The sequence below is a fragment of the Lonchura striata genome, chromosome 1 (assembly GCF_046129695.1).
Source record: "Lonchura striata isolate bLonStr1 chromosome 1, bLonStr1.mat, whole genome shotgun sequence".
Classification (NCBI taxonomy): domain Eukaryota; kingdom Metazoa; phylum Chordata; class Aves; order Passeriformes; family Estrildidae; genus Lonchura; species Lonchura striata.
In genome coordinates, this window is record NC_134603.1 from 18,876,111 (window position 1) to 18,893,928 (window position 17,818).

At 35.2% G+C, this 17,818-nt stretch overlaps 1 protein-coding gene across 1 annotated transcript in view; it reads left to right on the forward strand.

The window, feature by feature from the left end:
* Positions 1–17,818, forward strand: part of ANGPT1 (angiopoietin 1) — a 151,053-nt gene that overhangs the window by 107,166 nt on the left and 26,069 nt on the right. The window contains exon 7 of the mRNA XM_021546436.3: positions 9,559–9,725. Within this exon, the coding sequence (XP_021402111.1) occupies positions 9,559–9,725 (167 nt within the window). The remainder of the gene's footprint in view (positions 1–9,558; positions 9,726–17,818) is intronic.

Here is a 17,818-nt window from a genome sequence, read left to right on the forward strand (position 1 = left end):
AATTTTAATTTCTCTTTTGAAAGTCTTAGTTCAAGTTTCAAATTCTGTTATAATTCTCCCTGCCCACCTTTCTTGCTTTTAAACTCTGACATTTCTTTTTTTTTTCCATATTGCTTCAGTAGTAATGTCAACTCGCACATTTTTCTCATTCAAAATAGGTATTCACCACCATTTATATTGTATTTGTCTTGAACAAAGAGACAAAAACTCAAGCTGGTGTAGTTTCCTCTTGGAGCATTAAGATGGCTGATTCTCTGTTGTAGTTGTATCCATTTACAAATAGTGTTCAGGTATATTTTATTGCCAAACACTAAATAATTACAGACAGACGCTCCAATCCCTTTCAATAATTAGAACATTATGTTCTTCACTTTCCTTTCCAAGTGAGACAATGATTACATAAAAATGCATAAAGCACCTTTTAGAATTGTTTGTGTAAGCTTATTGATTATGGTTCCACTATCTTAGTGCAAAATAACTTCAGATGTGGGTGGGATTTTAAGCAAAAATTACATAAACCATATGGTTTGGCTGAGGAGAATGTTCTTGATGGAAAAAAAAAAAATACTCATAATCTGAAAGCCCATATTGTGGGAACAATCTCAATTTTTAAAGCTAGATATTCTGAATGAATTTTAATCCTTTTTCCAGGATTACAACTATTTAAGGTATGTTATGCATTGTTATGGTCATGAAATCTTCATACTTCTTGCACTGATAGATGCAAGAGGACTCAAATATGTCTTGTGACAAAAAAATCATCACTAAATTTAAGTCATCACTCTGATTCAAGTGACATGCACAGAAAATGCCCAAGCAGTGGCAGGAAACGGGCTGATCTCAAATGACAGCTGGCGTAGGGCTGCTTTGGTGTTAGATCTGAGACGGTTTCACTTTTAGCACAGGAAATGTTCAGAGCACTTTTCACAGATTCTTCTCCCTGTGTCTTGTTGAAACACTCAGGAGGGAAAGAATTACTGGATCAAAAAAAACAGGCAAGGTTCTGGGCAAGCATTTTGTAGATAACCTTGGAGTAGGAAAGGAATACAAAAAATTTCTGGAAGGAAGAGAGCCTTCATAAAGCTATCTGTACTACATCTATCCATCTAGCTACTAGGTGGAGATGAATCCCATAATTTCTTCAGCAGAGATGGCTTTGTGTTTTTTTTTCCCCTGTCAGTAGTGTGACATAGTTAATAAAATGTTTTGTAATAGCAGCATAGTCCCTTTTGCAAAATGAAGGATTTGAGAACAGGATGGATCTGTGAGAAAAGCAAAAACTAGGGAATGCATGACCTTGGGAAAGACAGAAGTTACGTTTCTATAGTGTAAACAAACCAGACAGGTTGGGAGTAGTGGTGGTCTTGAATTAATATGTTGAATGAATGGCTTATAAGACTGAGTTATGATTACAAGGCACTCAAACTGTGAATAATTTTGTAGCATATAGCAACAAGTTCATTACTTATGATAGTATACTTCAAAGCCATATGTTTCTTATATCTGAAAATAGACAATTTTCTTAAAGGGACTGGGATAGATAACATGGAAGTAATTTGTTTCTTTCACACACATTTTCAAAGTAAGTTGGATATAAGGAAATGATTCTTGGTGAGTGGAATGTGTATTAAGATATTATGTGAGTAACGCCTTTCACAGAGACCCACCCCTCTGTGATAAATAATAGCATGTCATGCTGGTGTAATAAAATGTCAGTTCTAACTGCAACAGTTACTCAGATAATTGTTATTTTCATCAGTGCTATGAAAAGAGGGCATTTTCTCTGCTTCTCCTGAGATCTAAATCCAGTATGTCCAGTAGAAATATGATATTGAAGTGGTGAGAGGCCATATTTTGTTTTATGAAAACATGCTCATTAAACTCTTCTGGTCCTGACCAAAGCTTAATCTACAGTGTAAGCTTCAACAGAATTATGTAAGGGAACAAGAATGAAACAATATTTTCTCAGAGAGGGTTGGATCACTATATTGGGCACCAGAGATGTTACTACAAAAGGAAGCATCCTCTTTATTTTGGAGAATACTTTTGGATGTGAAATAAAATACAATTTTTTGTTGGCACACAGTTGTGTTTTAAATGTGTTATACTCAGCATAGTCTTTCCTAAGCAAACATTACTGGATAACATCAATTTCAAGAGTTGTATTGACACATGGAGGTACACTTGTTCTGCTTTGCCACTAGTGCTTCAATTTAGCAGCATTAATTTATATTGATAAGACTCATATGATATTCCAAAGACTTTTAATTAATAATTTTTATATAATGATAACAAGATTTAGCTGAATTATGCTAACAGCCTCTTGTAGAGCACCATGAGAAAGATTAAAGTCATTAAAGAACTGTGCTAGCCACAAGATGAAAATGCTATATTAGAAGAGCCAGGTGAGATTGCTTTTAAAATCTGTGACTTGAAAATATAGTAGAATTGTATCAGAGATCTTCCCAATTAGTAGTTGTGTGCTCTCATGGTGGATCAGCATTTCTCTTCAGGGAAGAGCAGGGTGTGATCTGCTCCATTTGGGACTTAGAGGAGCAGCTCTTTGCTTTGTGGCTCGTGTCAAATTAGAAGTACAACTTTTTACTCTGATATCAGTCAACTTCTATTCTTGTTCAGCTATTTAGACTAGCAGCTGAGTCCAAGCATGAGATTCAAAAACAATCCATAATTCATACATTTATTTAGACAGATTATGTGGCTGAAACTCAAGTTCCTTCCCAAACTCACAATCTTTTGGTCTTTGATGTAGCATCTATGCTCCTAGCCATGCTCACTTTTGCTTCTTGGGATTAATCAGTGTATTTGGAGAAGAGAATTAAGTCCTACATCCAAAAAGTTTTTCCTTTTGCCTGAAATGGCCAAAAATTCCTTTCCTAGATTTTTTTTCTTACATTTTGCATATTTAGCCCTAAAACTTACAATTTATTTCTTTGCAAATAATGAATCAGAAAGTTATCAGAAAGCTCAAAGTTCATTTTTCTTAGGGCACAAAAAAATAATTTTGTTTTCTTTAATACATAGCCATGTCCCTTTGATGCTCTTACTAGAAGCCACACTAAGTGTCTGTGCATTCCTAGGATCCACTGGTCCTGGAGTGAAAAAGGTGGTTTGGGATAGAGGCTCTCAATGTAATTTGTCTCAATGAGAAATACTCTCCTATTTTCAGTTACATGGTAAGGAAGTTAGATTGAAATCCAGGCCTGAAGAAGATGTATTGGTTGATTTATTTGTAGGAAATATATGTAGGCAACTGAGCTGTTTTGGGCCCCTTGCCCAGCCAGAGGTAACCTTTGTGTAAGGTTTGCAGTTCATTATGTCACTGTGATTTTTATTCATTGGGAATTTTGCTGCTACGGATACTGTGTGTGTTTGAGAAGGAAAAAGTAAAAAGTGAACCTAATTTCTGTATTTCTACTAATATATCAAGTCTAGAACGAAGTGCAACAGACTGAATTGCTGCAGATTACGAACAAGATTTTCAGGAAGATTATATAGATATTTAATTCCTTATTTAAACTGACAATAGCTTTGTTTTCTTTCTAGTCTTTTGAGAAGGTATCAGGCTTCAATCTAAATATATTTTTAAAACTTGCCAACAAACGTGTGTTAGTACTTCTTGGACAAAAATCTAAATATTTAGAATTGTTTTCCAATATTCTTTTATGTTGACATTAATTAACACATATATTGTCTGAGGAAATTGAAGTAATTTCTAGAAACTAAATCTTTATTTAAAATAAAATAATGAGTAATATCATGTGATGGGAATGAAAATATACAAGTATACAAAAAAGGTGTGCAAACTTTTTTTGGAAATCACCTTCTTAAACAATATCTATTCCACATTCTCAGCTAAGGCAAAAGGAGCTGAATATTCTTTATGGCTTCTAGGAAGTCACTGCTGCTGTAAAACACTGAATTATTATCTGCTTTATTCACTGAATTTTCTGACAGAAGATGAACCATAGGATATATTGGCCGTGTCTGGTTTCAATTTGTTTTGTCTATAAAATGTCAAAGCTTCCTGTGAGCATTATCAGACAAAATAAATAAAGTAAGAGAGATAATTGTTTAATGAACTTGGAGCAACATGATTCAGGCAGAATACCCTCACAGATTTTGCCAAAGCTAATAAAATTCTTTTGCACCCTACTTATTATTTTTGAATAAGTATCAACTTTGTAAATTCTTAAGGGCATTTTTAAAACCAATACTGAATTTTGTTTCTTTGTACTTAGGGCTGCTTTAGTAGTTTGGACTCTGTTAATAACCAAACTGAAATTGAAAATGAGCTAATGTAGAACTCAGATGTCATCTAGAATAAATATTATACAATCATGTGTTTTTGTCTTTGACTCCTAGTTCTAAGTACTTCAATTAATACAAAAGAACACTAAAATCTTTATTTTTGCATAGCAGTTGAGCATTATGTCAGAATTTGCAGAATTTATGATATAGTTATATAGAAACAGAAAACCCCTTTGATTACAATTACAATCAGATTACAAATCTGATTACAAAAGTGGATTTTAACTTGTCAATAAGGTTCTGTATTGTTTTATTTTTTTCTCTGAAATCAAAATCTATCACATTGACAAGAACAATCTTCTCTAATGTAGTATAAAACACTAGTTTATTATTCCTCAATGACAAAACCTGGATAAAAGAATTTACTCATTGTTTGTGATTTTTATTTCTTATTTCAGATCAGCTTTTGCCAAAGTGCAATCTTAATGCAATTTTCAGGAGCAAAAATATATTTTTATTTCTGTTTGTGAAGAAAAAAATGAAACATTATAATAATCTATGCTGGGTCAGTGCAAACATTTGTGTATCCTTTTTGTGACTAATAGTGGAGAGATAAGAAAGCATATTATGAAAATGTAAGCACATTTCCCTGCTATATTCTCCCAGCTTCCATAAAGTGCTAGTGAGGAAAATAAAGGCGAACTCTGAGAACATTTGGGAATTACTGACCATTTCCTATTACATTAAACACTATTTTGGGAACTTAAAGCCTCTGATTTGCCAGCCATCCCAAATTATTATGCAAATTTCTAGGGAAAAGAAAATTTGAGTATTTTTTGAATAAAATGTAGGGTTTAAAGAATTAAGATCTTTATTTGGAAACATATAATGAACAAAATATAGAAAGATAATGACAAAATAGTCTCTTAGTAATTTTAAAATGCAATTTTGGAACAGTGTTTAAGACCCACTGGGTTTCAGAGAGTATTAAAATGTAGTTAACTGCAAACACATTCATGAAATACAGATGTTTCTTTTCCTAGTGGATTGATAGCTGAGGATGACTTGGATCACCTCATGTTATTCCTTGAGTTAAGGCACTAAACTTTAACACAGATAATTCTGGAAGCATCTGCTATAGCTATTTGAATGCAAAAACCAAAGTGTTTGTTGACAATGTATATATGTACTGGGAAACAAATATGTTTAATAACTATGTGCCTGAAATAGATCACTCCTAATGTTAACTTTTAACACTGCCCTAAGGCATTCTCAAAACCAAATTTCTTGTCCTAAATCTTAGGCATCAGTCCATAAATGACAAGCGTGGTCTTAGGCAAGGCTTTAGGCACCTTATCACTTGGGGCCCCACAGATTTGAGCAGCAGTATAAACACAAATGGTCTGCTAACTAAAATGCTTATTTTTCATTACTGAATTTTAATTACTGAACAATTACTGAATTCTCTCATGAACATCAAAATTAATGAGGTCTGCTTTTCTGTGGACTTTTGTCCTGTGTCCCACATAGAAGTCCCATTCTTATTATTAATAATCTTCTGAAACCCTATTATTTTCTAGGATTGTCTGTGGTAAAAGCTCAAGTTCCCCTTTTACATCCCTCAATCTCTCCCAGATGTCTGAGAGCCTCTGAGGCAATATTTGCTCAGCATCTGTGCTTGGCTGGCTGCTCTGTGTCTGCTCATAGCAATTGGAATAGGCAACTACTGAGCTTCTCCTTCAGCCTTTCTGCCAGCAGCAACTCATCACAGACACCAGTTCTCTGAAACCTTGTTGAACTGCAAGTTTGTGTGATTCTTAACCAAACCTCAAAAGTGTTCAAAAAGTATTTCACAAATATATAGGACAGGTTGGTGTAACAATTGCATTAGTCTATTTTCCTAAGTTTTCTAACATAAAAAAAAAAAATATTTTGTACTTGAAGACAAAATTCTGAAATATTCTTTGAAAGATAAGGATTCTGAAGGTAAATCAAAAGAATCAGGCACAACCATTTTCCTTGACAGCCTCAGGGTTAGGAATGGAAATACAAAATTAAATCATGTTTTTAAGGGCTTTTTTTGGCTAATATGTAATTTTCTTCTGCACAAAAAAGTTTACATATCTCATCAAAGTAGTGGTGTTCTTGTGGTAGAGACAGTCTAAGTAAGATATAAACAAGGAGAGCTGTGTAGTTATTAAGTCAGACAAAGTATCTGGGACAAACAGGATGCATGCAAGTCTTCAGCTCTGAACTATAGGCAGTAAACTGCAGATTAAATACAGGTTGGAAACAGTTGAGTTGGCATAATAAAATTATACTTGAAGAAATTGCTGCCAACTCTGTGCTTAACAGAAATGTACTGGTCTTCTCTGGTTTACATCTGTGAAAGCTTTGAGTGCCTGTTTGTTTGTTTATATCTTTCTAGCCATATTAGGTGTTTAATAAAGTACAGTACTTCTACTTTGGAACATTCCTTGCTTCAGAGAGATATTTTATATCCCACTTACTTTCTTGGTTTTCTTTTCATAAAAGCAAGTAGTTTGTTTAAAAATAAGTTACTTCTGTCAAGGAAAAAATCTTGTTCTAGGAATTTCTAATCTGAGTTTTAGTATTGTAGCCCCTGTTAGTAGGATTCCCTTTTTCATAAACAGTGTGATGAATTTCCAGATAATTTTTAATATTTCTTTTTATATTTCTTTTGTTCCCTGTTGTTGTAGCTTCATTTCCTCTGGTCAAGAGAGCAAAGCACTTTGTGATAGATTTTTCATCTTTGTGCAATAATACATATAAAAAGGGAGGAGGAGGTGAAAATTTGAAGGATAATAATCATTACTTCAGAAAAATTATATATAGTGTCTGGAGCTTCTATAAAACACATAAGGGATCATATAATGTTAAAACACTACATATATTCCATCCTGAATAGCCTATAATCTAAATGAGATAAGATAAATATAATTCAATAGACAACAGTTTAAAAAAGAGTCCCCTCAGCTTTCCTGCACTGGGAAAAAGGGAGAAAGAATTTCTTGATAATCTTCAGGAGGAAGATATTTTCTGATAACCTTCAGTTAAAGATAGACAAATAATATTAATAATAATATTAGTACTTTTGTAAATAAAAAAACATGTAAACTCCAAGAAAACATAATTTAACTGATATCGGAACAACTATTCTCCACTTCTTTCTGGATTTTAGGGAGACAAACCTCCTGGTAAATAGTCAATGCAGAGCATATTTTGCCTTACTCTGAGATGAGTGACAGTGACCAGTGGTGAGAGATGTCAGAGACAAACCATGAACTGCTCTGGTATGACACTGCCAAGGCTACTAGGACAGGAGACACCAGGTGGGACAGTAAAGGGTAGAAAGACAAGGCAAGAAGATGATAATTAATCAAAGGCACAGCCAGAAAACAGTGATAACTACAGAATGGTGTTCCAGCTGTAGGCAGGGCTCATGTAGTGATGAACAAGTATTTTTGTGTTTTAGGAGCAATATATGAAGCCAAATATGAATATGAATGCCATCAAAGCAGCAAGTGAAAAGTAACAGAAAGCATCATAATGGGAAAACTTGAGGAGCAGCAGCTCACACTGCAAGACAGATGAGCTCAAAGCAGGGTATCACCAGTATTACCTACAAAAAGTATTTACAGAGACTTCTATAGGAAATAATGTACTGGAAAAAGATGATATAATTAAATAACATGCAGGAAAGGAAAAGCCAGCTAATAGTATGCTCCCACATTTCAGTCTGAGACTTTTTAGAGACTTGCCACAGACTACTGAATTTCAGCTCTTGCAGATGAAACACTTAGTCCATGGGTATCTCTTGATGATCTCTGAACCAAAAGGCAGACATGCTAATTCCAAATATAAATTAGTGCAATCAGTTCAGCATACCCAAAAATGGCATGTCCTCTCAGCCTCTACTATCAGTGAGTCACCAAATATATGCTTAGTTGGGGTGGTGTGAACAAAAATATGTCCTGAGTAAAGTACTTTCAATAATAATTCTCTCTAGGAACAACAAAAATAATTTCTCTATTTTTATTTTTTGGGACAAACCTTTAAGATTCTAAATTTTTAAAATGAATTTGCTTCAAAAGTTTGCAGCTAATATACCTATACATTGCCTGAGTGAGCATTACCTGTGCTACCACATGGCCTCTGGGGAGGCAGGATTTCATCCTCCAGAGACACAACTAATCAGGGCTGGAGCCACAGCAATACAATAAAGAAAAAAGAGAGAGAGCTCTGCTTTCAGTGTTTTCATCTCATGTTAGGAGTGACTGAAACATTATATAGATCAATGTCTTGCCAATGTGTCTCACAGACATATTTCTCATTATCTAACCTTTAGTCCCAGAGAAGTCTCTTGATTCTAAGCCCTTTAAAAAATATGTGCTTTCTGGAAATATGCCAATCTTGCATTTAATTTGACTAGGAAATTTTCACAGGATCTTCTAAAACGCCCCCAGTATGCCACTGTAAGCAAATCGGAAAATTTTCCCATCTTAAGAAATATGAATAAGCACAGTCATGTTGGAATAGTTCTTCACAAGTAAATAGTATAGTTGAAAATAATTTTTACTGTTTAAATTAAAAAAAAAAAAGAAAAATGTAAAATAGACTGAAGAGTTCTCAGGTATGAACTAATAGTTTAAAAAGAACAATAATTCTAATATATAGTAAATAAGGTAATGACATTGAATAAAACTTTACATTTTATGTAGTAAAATATTCACTACAATTTAAACAACTTTCAAACCTGGAAGATGCATAAAAACATATGTATAGGAACTGGTTTTGAAAATTATTTAAACTTTTTCTTTCATTATTATTTTTTCATGTTTGAAAATGATATTGTTTGCTTAACCAGAAATAAGATCATCTGACCATATGAAATGTGAGGAGAGAAAGGTGACTAGGAGAAGAACTAGATAACAAGGTTTAACACCATAATTAATTAAATGACTTGTAGAATATTGTTATGTCAAGTATTCTCACCAAATCACGTGCAAATACAGTATCATGCTATTAATATGTAAAATGATTTTCAGCTGATAACCTCAGCTGCCCTTGCAAACACCAGTTGAACTGCATGACATTCCTACATCATATATATTAGTAGAATCATTTTATAGATGGTCAAAGTGGAGCTAAGAAAGCTCTGACCAGTAATTAGAATGTGCAGGTAAAATATAATGATGGTTTTATTATTGTATATAGGTTCTACCAATTATAATAATTACATCTAGTTATTTTGCCAATTTTTTCTAGGGTTTTGGTAGCCCATCAGGTGAACATTGGCTGGGAAATGAATTTATCTTTGCATTAACAAGTCAGAGGCAATATTCTCTAAGAATTGAATTAATGGACTGGGAAGGAAACCGAGCTTATTCACAATATGACAGATTTCACATAGGAAATGAAAAACAGAATTACAGGTAAGAATCTATTGAAATTCTTTTAACTCTGCTGAGTGCTAAATATTGTTCATTGTTCACTTGTCAAATATGAGAAAGGACAATAATATGATGCTGATTTTCATCAAAAGTGGATAAAAATCATAAAAATAAAACAGAAATCAGATTTCTCAGTGATGGAAGGATAGAGTAAACCTAACATATCTGAGAACAAGGGATCTATAAATTGTATTATCTGGTAGAACTGCTAAAAATTGCATAACTTTTATATTGAGAACTCAAAATTGATTGAATAGAGAAAAGATTTGGATTCTTCATTAAAACCTGAAAGATATCTACCTCAGAAGCAGAAGACTGAAACAATGGACATGGGAAAAAAAAGACCAAAAATGCTGTTAAACCATCTGATATTTCCAAACTAAAAATTTAATGTAAATGAAGGGGAAAACCAGAATGCTGTATCTGATATTGAGGAAATGAAACACAAGAATGTTCTTAATAATATTTTTCTCCCATACTTTGTTCTAAGATAAAAGCTTATTAAAAAAAAAAGTAACAGCTTGAAGACACAAGAAATATGGATAATCTAAGTCATCATTTATACTATTATTTAATCATTGCTTTATCTGAGCAGACAGTACAATGCTAGAAAAAGAAAATGAAACCCATAAATTATCCAATTATTTATTACAGCACATCTAATCAGCATAAGACTCAGAAGAGAAACAGATAGATTGTAAACTCAAACATTCAAGGCATGTGAAACTAGGCTGGTATTCAGATCTTCAAATTCAAGTAATATGATTCTCAAAAATGCTGACTGCCGTGCTCCCCCTGGGTCCCCAGTGAAATGAAGGTGAGAGCAGTTTGCTCTTTGTGCTGACAGGGCTGTGCCCAGGTGGGACACGGAGCAGTGCCCCTGCCCTCGGGGGCACAGCAGGGAACGGTGCACAGGAGCAGGGCACCTCTAGAAGCAATCAGTGCGAGTTTAGCTCCTGCAGAACGCGGGCATCGTCCCCCTGCACACAAAGGACAGCCCTATCCCCTACTGCCTCCAGCACTGCTGTGCCGGGCACTGCCCATGGAAAGCCATTTTCCCAAACTGGGAAAGGTGAAGAACCTATTCCAAGGTAGTTTTAGGCAAAGTATAAATATAAGTAAAGGAAATTTTTCAAAAGAGAGGCTAGAAAGATTTATACAAAACAGAAGAGCAGTGTGAAAGTGGGATCTCAAACATTAGTAGAAGTAGTTCAGAAGGAAAAGATGAGACAAATCCCTGTCAAATGAAAAAAAATGTTGAAGGGCAGTTATACATAGCTCAAAACTTTATGATGAAGCAGTGGAAAGGAGTATTACTAAGAGGATGAATTAAAATGACTAAATTTCCTAACAAAAACAGGGTCTTTTTTGCTTATATTTATTCTGTACTAAGGACAACATGTATGGTTGAGGAATTGGAAGGCTGTTGAAAATTTTACATGTTAAAGCTCATGTTTAGAGAGGATTTATTTTTCAGGACATTTCTGTGTACATTCATAGCAAAACAGCAAGATAATGTCTTATGTTTCAAAATGGGAAGGGAAGGGAAGGGAAGGGAAGGGAAGGGAAGGGAAGGGAAGGGAAGGGAAGGGAACCCACTTTCATTACAAAAAGGTAGATCTTTTGCAATATAAATAATATTTTCTGAACATGTAAAAAATTGTAAAAAAAGATCCATGTAAATTCTTCTTGCTGATCAAGAAAACCAAAAGAGATATAATTCAAACCTGTAGAAATTAAATCAGAGAGGGCATACAGGCCTCAAAGAGTATAATGCTGAGTAACAGGCACAAATTCTGCTAACATGTCCAAGCCACTTTTCCACAAAAATCAAAGGAGGAGGCTGTTGACCTCACTTTTGGCTCCTCTCCTATTCCATAGTGTAAATGAATAACAGAATGAGATCTGCTCACACTCTGTGATCTCCTTATAGTGCAATTGAAGCTCTTCTGTTGAGGAAATGGGAAATCAGTTTCATTAATACTTTTCTGTTGGCCCTTTGGGTTTCAAATAAATTCTTCTATTATTTTTACTCAGGTATATTTGAATATTTAAAGAAAATAGCTGAGTAACATGGTGACAGTTCAGGAAATAATGACATGTAAGCCACATGCAAGTCTAAACTGTTTTTCATGCTTGACAAATGCACTAGTGCCTAGTCCAGACAAATATATGCCCAACAGATATTTTGCAAAGCAAAATTATGTTGGGGTATTTTATACATTTTTTACAGGAATGCATTCTATGACATAAAAACTCTTTATTTTGCTTGCCAGCATCACTATCTGTAAGAGCAGGAATTCCAGAAGGCTGACTGAATAAAAACCTAATTATTGAGTGCTAAACAGCTGGCCACCCTTCAGAGAATGCTGTTTTCCCTTTATCTGAGCAGCTGCCATTAAGGGTTTAAATGATTCCTCTGAAGCTGAAAACCACAATTCCCAAATTCCTGCTCCCAGTACCTTCCCTTTCCAACTTTCAGGCATTTGCCATGTTTGCTTTCAATACCTCAAACACAGAACAACACACCTTTTCAAAACTTTACTTACTGTTATTTGAAATAATTTTGCCAAACAAAACAGATGCTGTCTTATTTTGGAAGCTTGTTTCTTATAGTGACCCACATTAAATGTTGTTTTTGTTAACAAAAATATGTAATTATACACTGCCTACATTCACATTAGTTTCAAATAACCTAAGTTCACTAAGTAATAGTAACCAGTAAAAAGACAAGTTTCTAAGCTGGGATGGGAAGTGGATCAAGAAAATCTGAAATTGAAAAAGGACACTGAAATGAAAATCGCAAGAAGTGGAACATCTTTAATTTTGCTATGGCAGTACATGTATATTTGGAAGACTTGGGAAAAAAGGGTTCAAAGTCTTATGCTCAAATAGAGTTAAAAAAGAGAGAGGAGAGGAGAGGAGAGGAGAGGAGAGGAGAGGAGAGGAGAGGAGAGGAGAGGAGAGGAGAGGAGAGGAGAGGAGAGGAGAGGAGAGGAGAGGAGAGGAGAGGAGAGGAGAGGAGAGGAGAGGAGAGGAGAGGAGAGGAGAGGAGAGGAGAGGAGAGGAGAGGAGAGGAGAGGAGAGGAGAGGAGAGGAGAGGAGAGGAGAGGAGAGGAGAGGAGAGGAGAGGAGAGGAGAGGAGAGGAGAGGAGAGGAGAGGAGAGGAGAGGAGAGGAGAGGAGAGAAAAAGAAAAGAAAAGAAAAGAAAAGAAAAGAAAAGAAAAGAAAAGAAAAGAAAAGAAAAGAAAAGAAAAGAAAAGAAAAGAAAAGAAAAGAAAAGAAAAGAAAAGAAAAGAAAAAAAGAAAAGAAAAGAAAAGAGAGAAAAGAAAAGAAGAAAAGAAGGAGAAGAGGCCATGAAGTTATAAAATCTGCTTGACAAAATATCAAAAGTAATTTTCATGTTGCTCTTCCAAAATCCAGCCTCAACATTACGCAAAGTTCAATTCAGTCTGGATAACTCCCAGTTGGTGATTTCAGAAGGGTTCTGTTTTTTCTCTGGGCTTTTTGTATTCTCTTTACTACTTTTTATTAGTCTGAAGAATCTATTATTAAAGAGAGTAATGCTGAACACATGTAAGTTCAAATATACTTGCTTCTCTTTCAAAATGAGACAGCTCCAAGAGGTTTTCTGGGAAATCAGAATAAAATCTATTTATCCCAGATGATGAGTGGGAAAAAGGTTGAGATGAGAAGGTGGTTACTGAATCAGTAAATGTATAATGATAAATGATAACTGAAACAGAAAATCAAATGTTGCACCACATGTGAAATATTTTATTAAAGTGTCTAAGTGATTTACATATTTTAGAACATCCTTAGGTTTCTTATTTACACAAGATGATTATACAGTATGATTATATATATATATCTGTAAATATGATGAAATTATCTCTGTCAGACTCTTTGCAACATAGACTGTGGCAAGTAAAATCTCCATGCAGTAAGAAGAGACAGATCTTGCAGATCTTCCATTTAGTGCAGTGTTTCTTAATGTAATTAGGAATTATTTATAGAACTATAAAAACATGAGTTGAAAGAGAATCCTAAAAGACACATGACCTCTACTCTTTTCCTGTGTATACTCTGCCTAGCCCACTTGACATTTGTTTGATGTTTTTTGGAGATGTACAGCTATGATACACTGCTGCTCTGACCCATGTTCTCAGATCCTCCAAAACTGAACAGGAAAAGTAATCATGTGTTGGGATTTCAGGCACCACAATTCATAATCCTACATATGAGTTTATGAAAACAGATATATTGATGCTGAATTTTGAACAGTTATAATGTCAGCCTGCAGATACATCTGTTTTTTTCTATTCATGATACAGGAGAAGCACTTCCAAGCAAAGCAAGGGATGAAGAATGGGGGAATTACACTTTTTAGTTGTCTGAGCTATTTTTACTTCCGAACTGTTAGAGAAGTTTCATAGATACTCATCCCCCTTTGACAATATACTCTGGTATTTAATCATTCTTTTAATGAGAAAAGTTTGCTATTGCTGCAATGATTCACTAAGTTTGGTCCAATCCATGGAGAAATGTGATTAAATCATCAGACACCTTTACTCGAGTGAGCAATACTTTGGGATTGATGCAGGCATAGGTGAAAAGTGATGATGGACAGAGAACATCCTAACTTCCCTGAATCAGTTTGGACTTAAGGTGGTGGATGACCTTAAGTGGTAGTTAAAATGAAGAAGAGACTTTATATTGGAACAAGCATGAGAAAGTGATTACAGAATCTCATGAGAGAAAGTGAAAGAGAGCATAGATCCATTAGGAACACCAGAGACTTTTTGACAGGGCAATGATAGGCATGTAAGGAAGAGTCAGGTGTGTGGGTCCTCAGAGGAACAAGTTGATGAAATTTGTTGAAAACAGGAGAGGTAGTTATTAAAGTTATTCAAATCACTTCAAACTGCTGACATGATCTTCCAAGCCCTGTGAATCTAGATGTTTCCAAGCTTTCCAATATCCTGTGTCTTTCCAGGCTTTGCTTTAGGAAACAAGATCAGTTGTTGAAAGTAAGCCAAGACTTTATGGTACCTGGTAGCAGAGAGTTTTCAATTCACTGAGTAGAATGTTGTACTTTTAGCTCTTCTTTGATTAAAAGTTTGTATATTTAGTTACAGCAATAGTATTATTTTTCTCTGTTTTCATAGACAAATCAGGTAGGTAGCCTGCTGTTCATCTTAGACTTTTTTTTTAAGGTTGAGACTATTTATATCATCACCATTGTTGAACTAATGATGGAATTTCTTGCAAAATTCCTCATTTATCTTTCTGTAAAATAGAGAAAAATATATTTATCTATATAGTCTTTTAAATTTTACTGCTGAAAATTCTGTAATATGTATTATTTGAGAGTACAAATTTTTGGGGACAGATGGTTTTATGTATCTTTAACTAAGAAACATATTCCATATAGTATTTTTTTCAGAAGACAAATAGACCATTCTCACGTTCTTGGTGTACCAAATCCCATTTTTCAATATTGGTGTGATTCTTTTCAGTGATACAACTGCATAAGTAATATTTTCTTGTATCGCTTGAGTTTTTTAGGTAAAATAGGGGATCAGTCTGACTTGTAAATTTTTTCAGCCATCTACTTAGCTTCTTCTGCATGATTTGTATCACAGTAAAACTTTCTCTAAAGGATCTATTCAGTTTTTTATCAAATGGGGAAGGAAAAGTACAGTGGAAGATATATATGAAATCTGTAGAAAAGTGAAAAAATAAACACATAACCTCTTGGGACCCAGTTCCATGTCCAGTACTTTTCTTGCCAAATTTGAAAATTACAGAATAATTTAAAAAATAGCCATGTTACAAAAATGCAAAAAGCACTTTTCTTTGGAAGCTGAAATTCAGTTTGCAAGTCTACTTCAGAGGGAATATCCATGTAAAAACCTATTAACAGACAGAATGGTATCTGTGATATGCATAATTTCTGATTTGAAAATATTTTTACCAAACAGTGGTTTAAAATCAATAATATGGATACAAATATTTAACATATTTATGTATATATATATAAATATCTGTCTTAAATAATTTGGTTTTATTTAACAATACTGTCAGTCCAATAGTATTCTATGAAGCCTAAATACTGGAAGTGCAAGGATTCAATCCAATGCCCATTAACCAGAGGTCTTTCTGGAAACATGCCAATGTTGCTATATCATATCAGTGACTAAAATCCACTGGCAGTTCATGCAGTATCTCCAAATGTAAGCAGAAATTAAATATAACAATTTCTCTGGCTGAAAGTTGATGTAAATATGCTCACAGAATTTATGAATTTAAAAAATTATCTTAATCCACATAAATCCCAATATATACTATCCATCCACAGCTAATAATTTCCCACTTCTAGCTTCATTAAAGTCATTTATAGTTCAGTATACAATAGCTGTGACTACTGTGGAGCAGGAACAGAGGTTTCCTTCTTCTCTGTTATGGAATCTAATGAGAATGCATTGAGACATCCTGGCTACACTGCAGTGCAGCTGAAGTCTTCAAAAGATGAGCTGGGGCTCCTGAGGTAACAGGAGCCAAGAGAGAAACACCACTGACATATCTCAAAGGAATCAAGGGTTATTCCTCTAACAATGTAAGTCACATTAAGAAGGTGACACCCCAGTGCACACAGCATGGGCAACAAACAGGAGCTGGAAGCCACTGTGCCACTCGAAAACCAGGACCTGCTTGCCAAAACTGAAACTTGGTGGGATGAATCCCCTGACTAGAGTGTGGCTATCAGGCAGTTCAGAAGGGACAGGCAAGGTAGGAGGGGTGGAGGCATTGCCATCTACATCAATAAATGGACACACCGCAAAGAGTTTTTTTCTGAGAAACAGCCACAAACAGGTTGGAAGTTTACAGTTAAGAACTGGAGACTGAGGCAACAAAGGGAGCCTGGTTGTTGGTGTCTGCTCCAGGCTGCTTGATCAAAGAAAGCCTAATGACAAAGTCTTCTTGCTCTAGCTGTGGGAGACATTGCACTTACAGGCTGTTGTCCTGCTAAGGGACTTCAGTCACTCCAGCATCTCCTGAAAACTTATAGCAAGCTGTAGATAATCCAGGAGGCTCCTGAAGTCCATGGAGGATAACTTCTTAAGCCAGGTAATAAGCAGCCCTACCAAAGAGAATGGAATGCTGGATCTGATGGTCACCAACAATAGTGAGCTAGATAATCACTGACCTCAAGATTGGAAGCAGCCTGCACTTCAGTGGTCATAGAATCACAGAATCATAGAATGGTTTGGGTTAAAAGAAACCTTAAAGATCACCTAGTTCCAACCCCCTGTCAAAGACAGGGAAACTTCCCACGAGGCCAGGTTGTTCATGCATTGGTGGAGTTTGCAGTCCTGATATAGGTCAGGCAAAGAGTAAAGTTGGATTGTGAATTTTAGGAAAGAAACTTCCAGTCAGAGGATTAATTAATAGAAGCCCCTGAGAATGTGTCCTCAGGGACAAGGGAGCAGAACAGAGTGATAGATCTTTCAGGACACTTCCCATAAAATTCAAGATCTAACAATCCACAGGTGTGAGATCAGTAAAAAAGGCAAGAGAACACCATGGCTAAATTGAGACCTGCTGGTCAAACTAAAGGGCATGAGGGAAATGTACAGGGAGTGGAATCACAGCCAGGCATCCTGGAAAAAGTGTAGGTACACTGCGTGGTTATATAGGGATGAAATCAGGAAAATGAAGATGCAGCTGGAGCTGAACTTGGCAAGGGGTGCAATGAATCAAAAGAATGGTTTCTACAGATGTATCAGGAAGAGAAAGAAAGTAAAATAAAATATAGACTCCTCCATGAGACTGACAAAACTGGTAACAAGAGATGAAAAGAAGGCTGAGGTACTCAAAAAAATTTTTTGGCCTCGGTCTTCACCGTCAATATTTGTTCCCACGGCTCTTGGGCAGATGTACCACAAAATGAGGGCTGGGGAAATAAAGTCCTTCTGACTGTAAGAGAAGATCAGTTTTGTGGCCATCTGAAAAAACTGAACATATATAGGTCTGTGGGACCTGACAAGATGCATCCCAGAGTCCTGAGGGA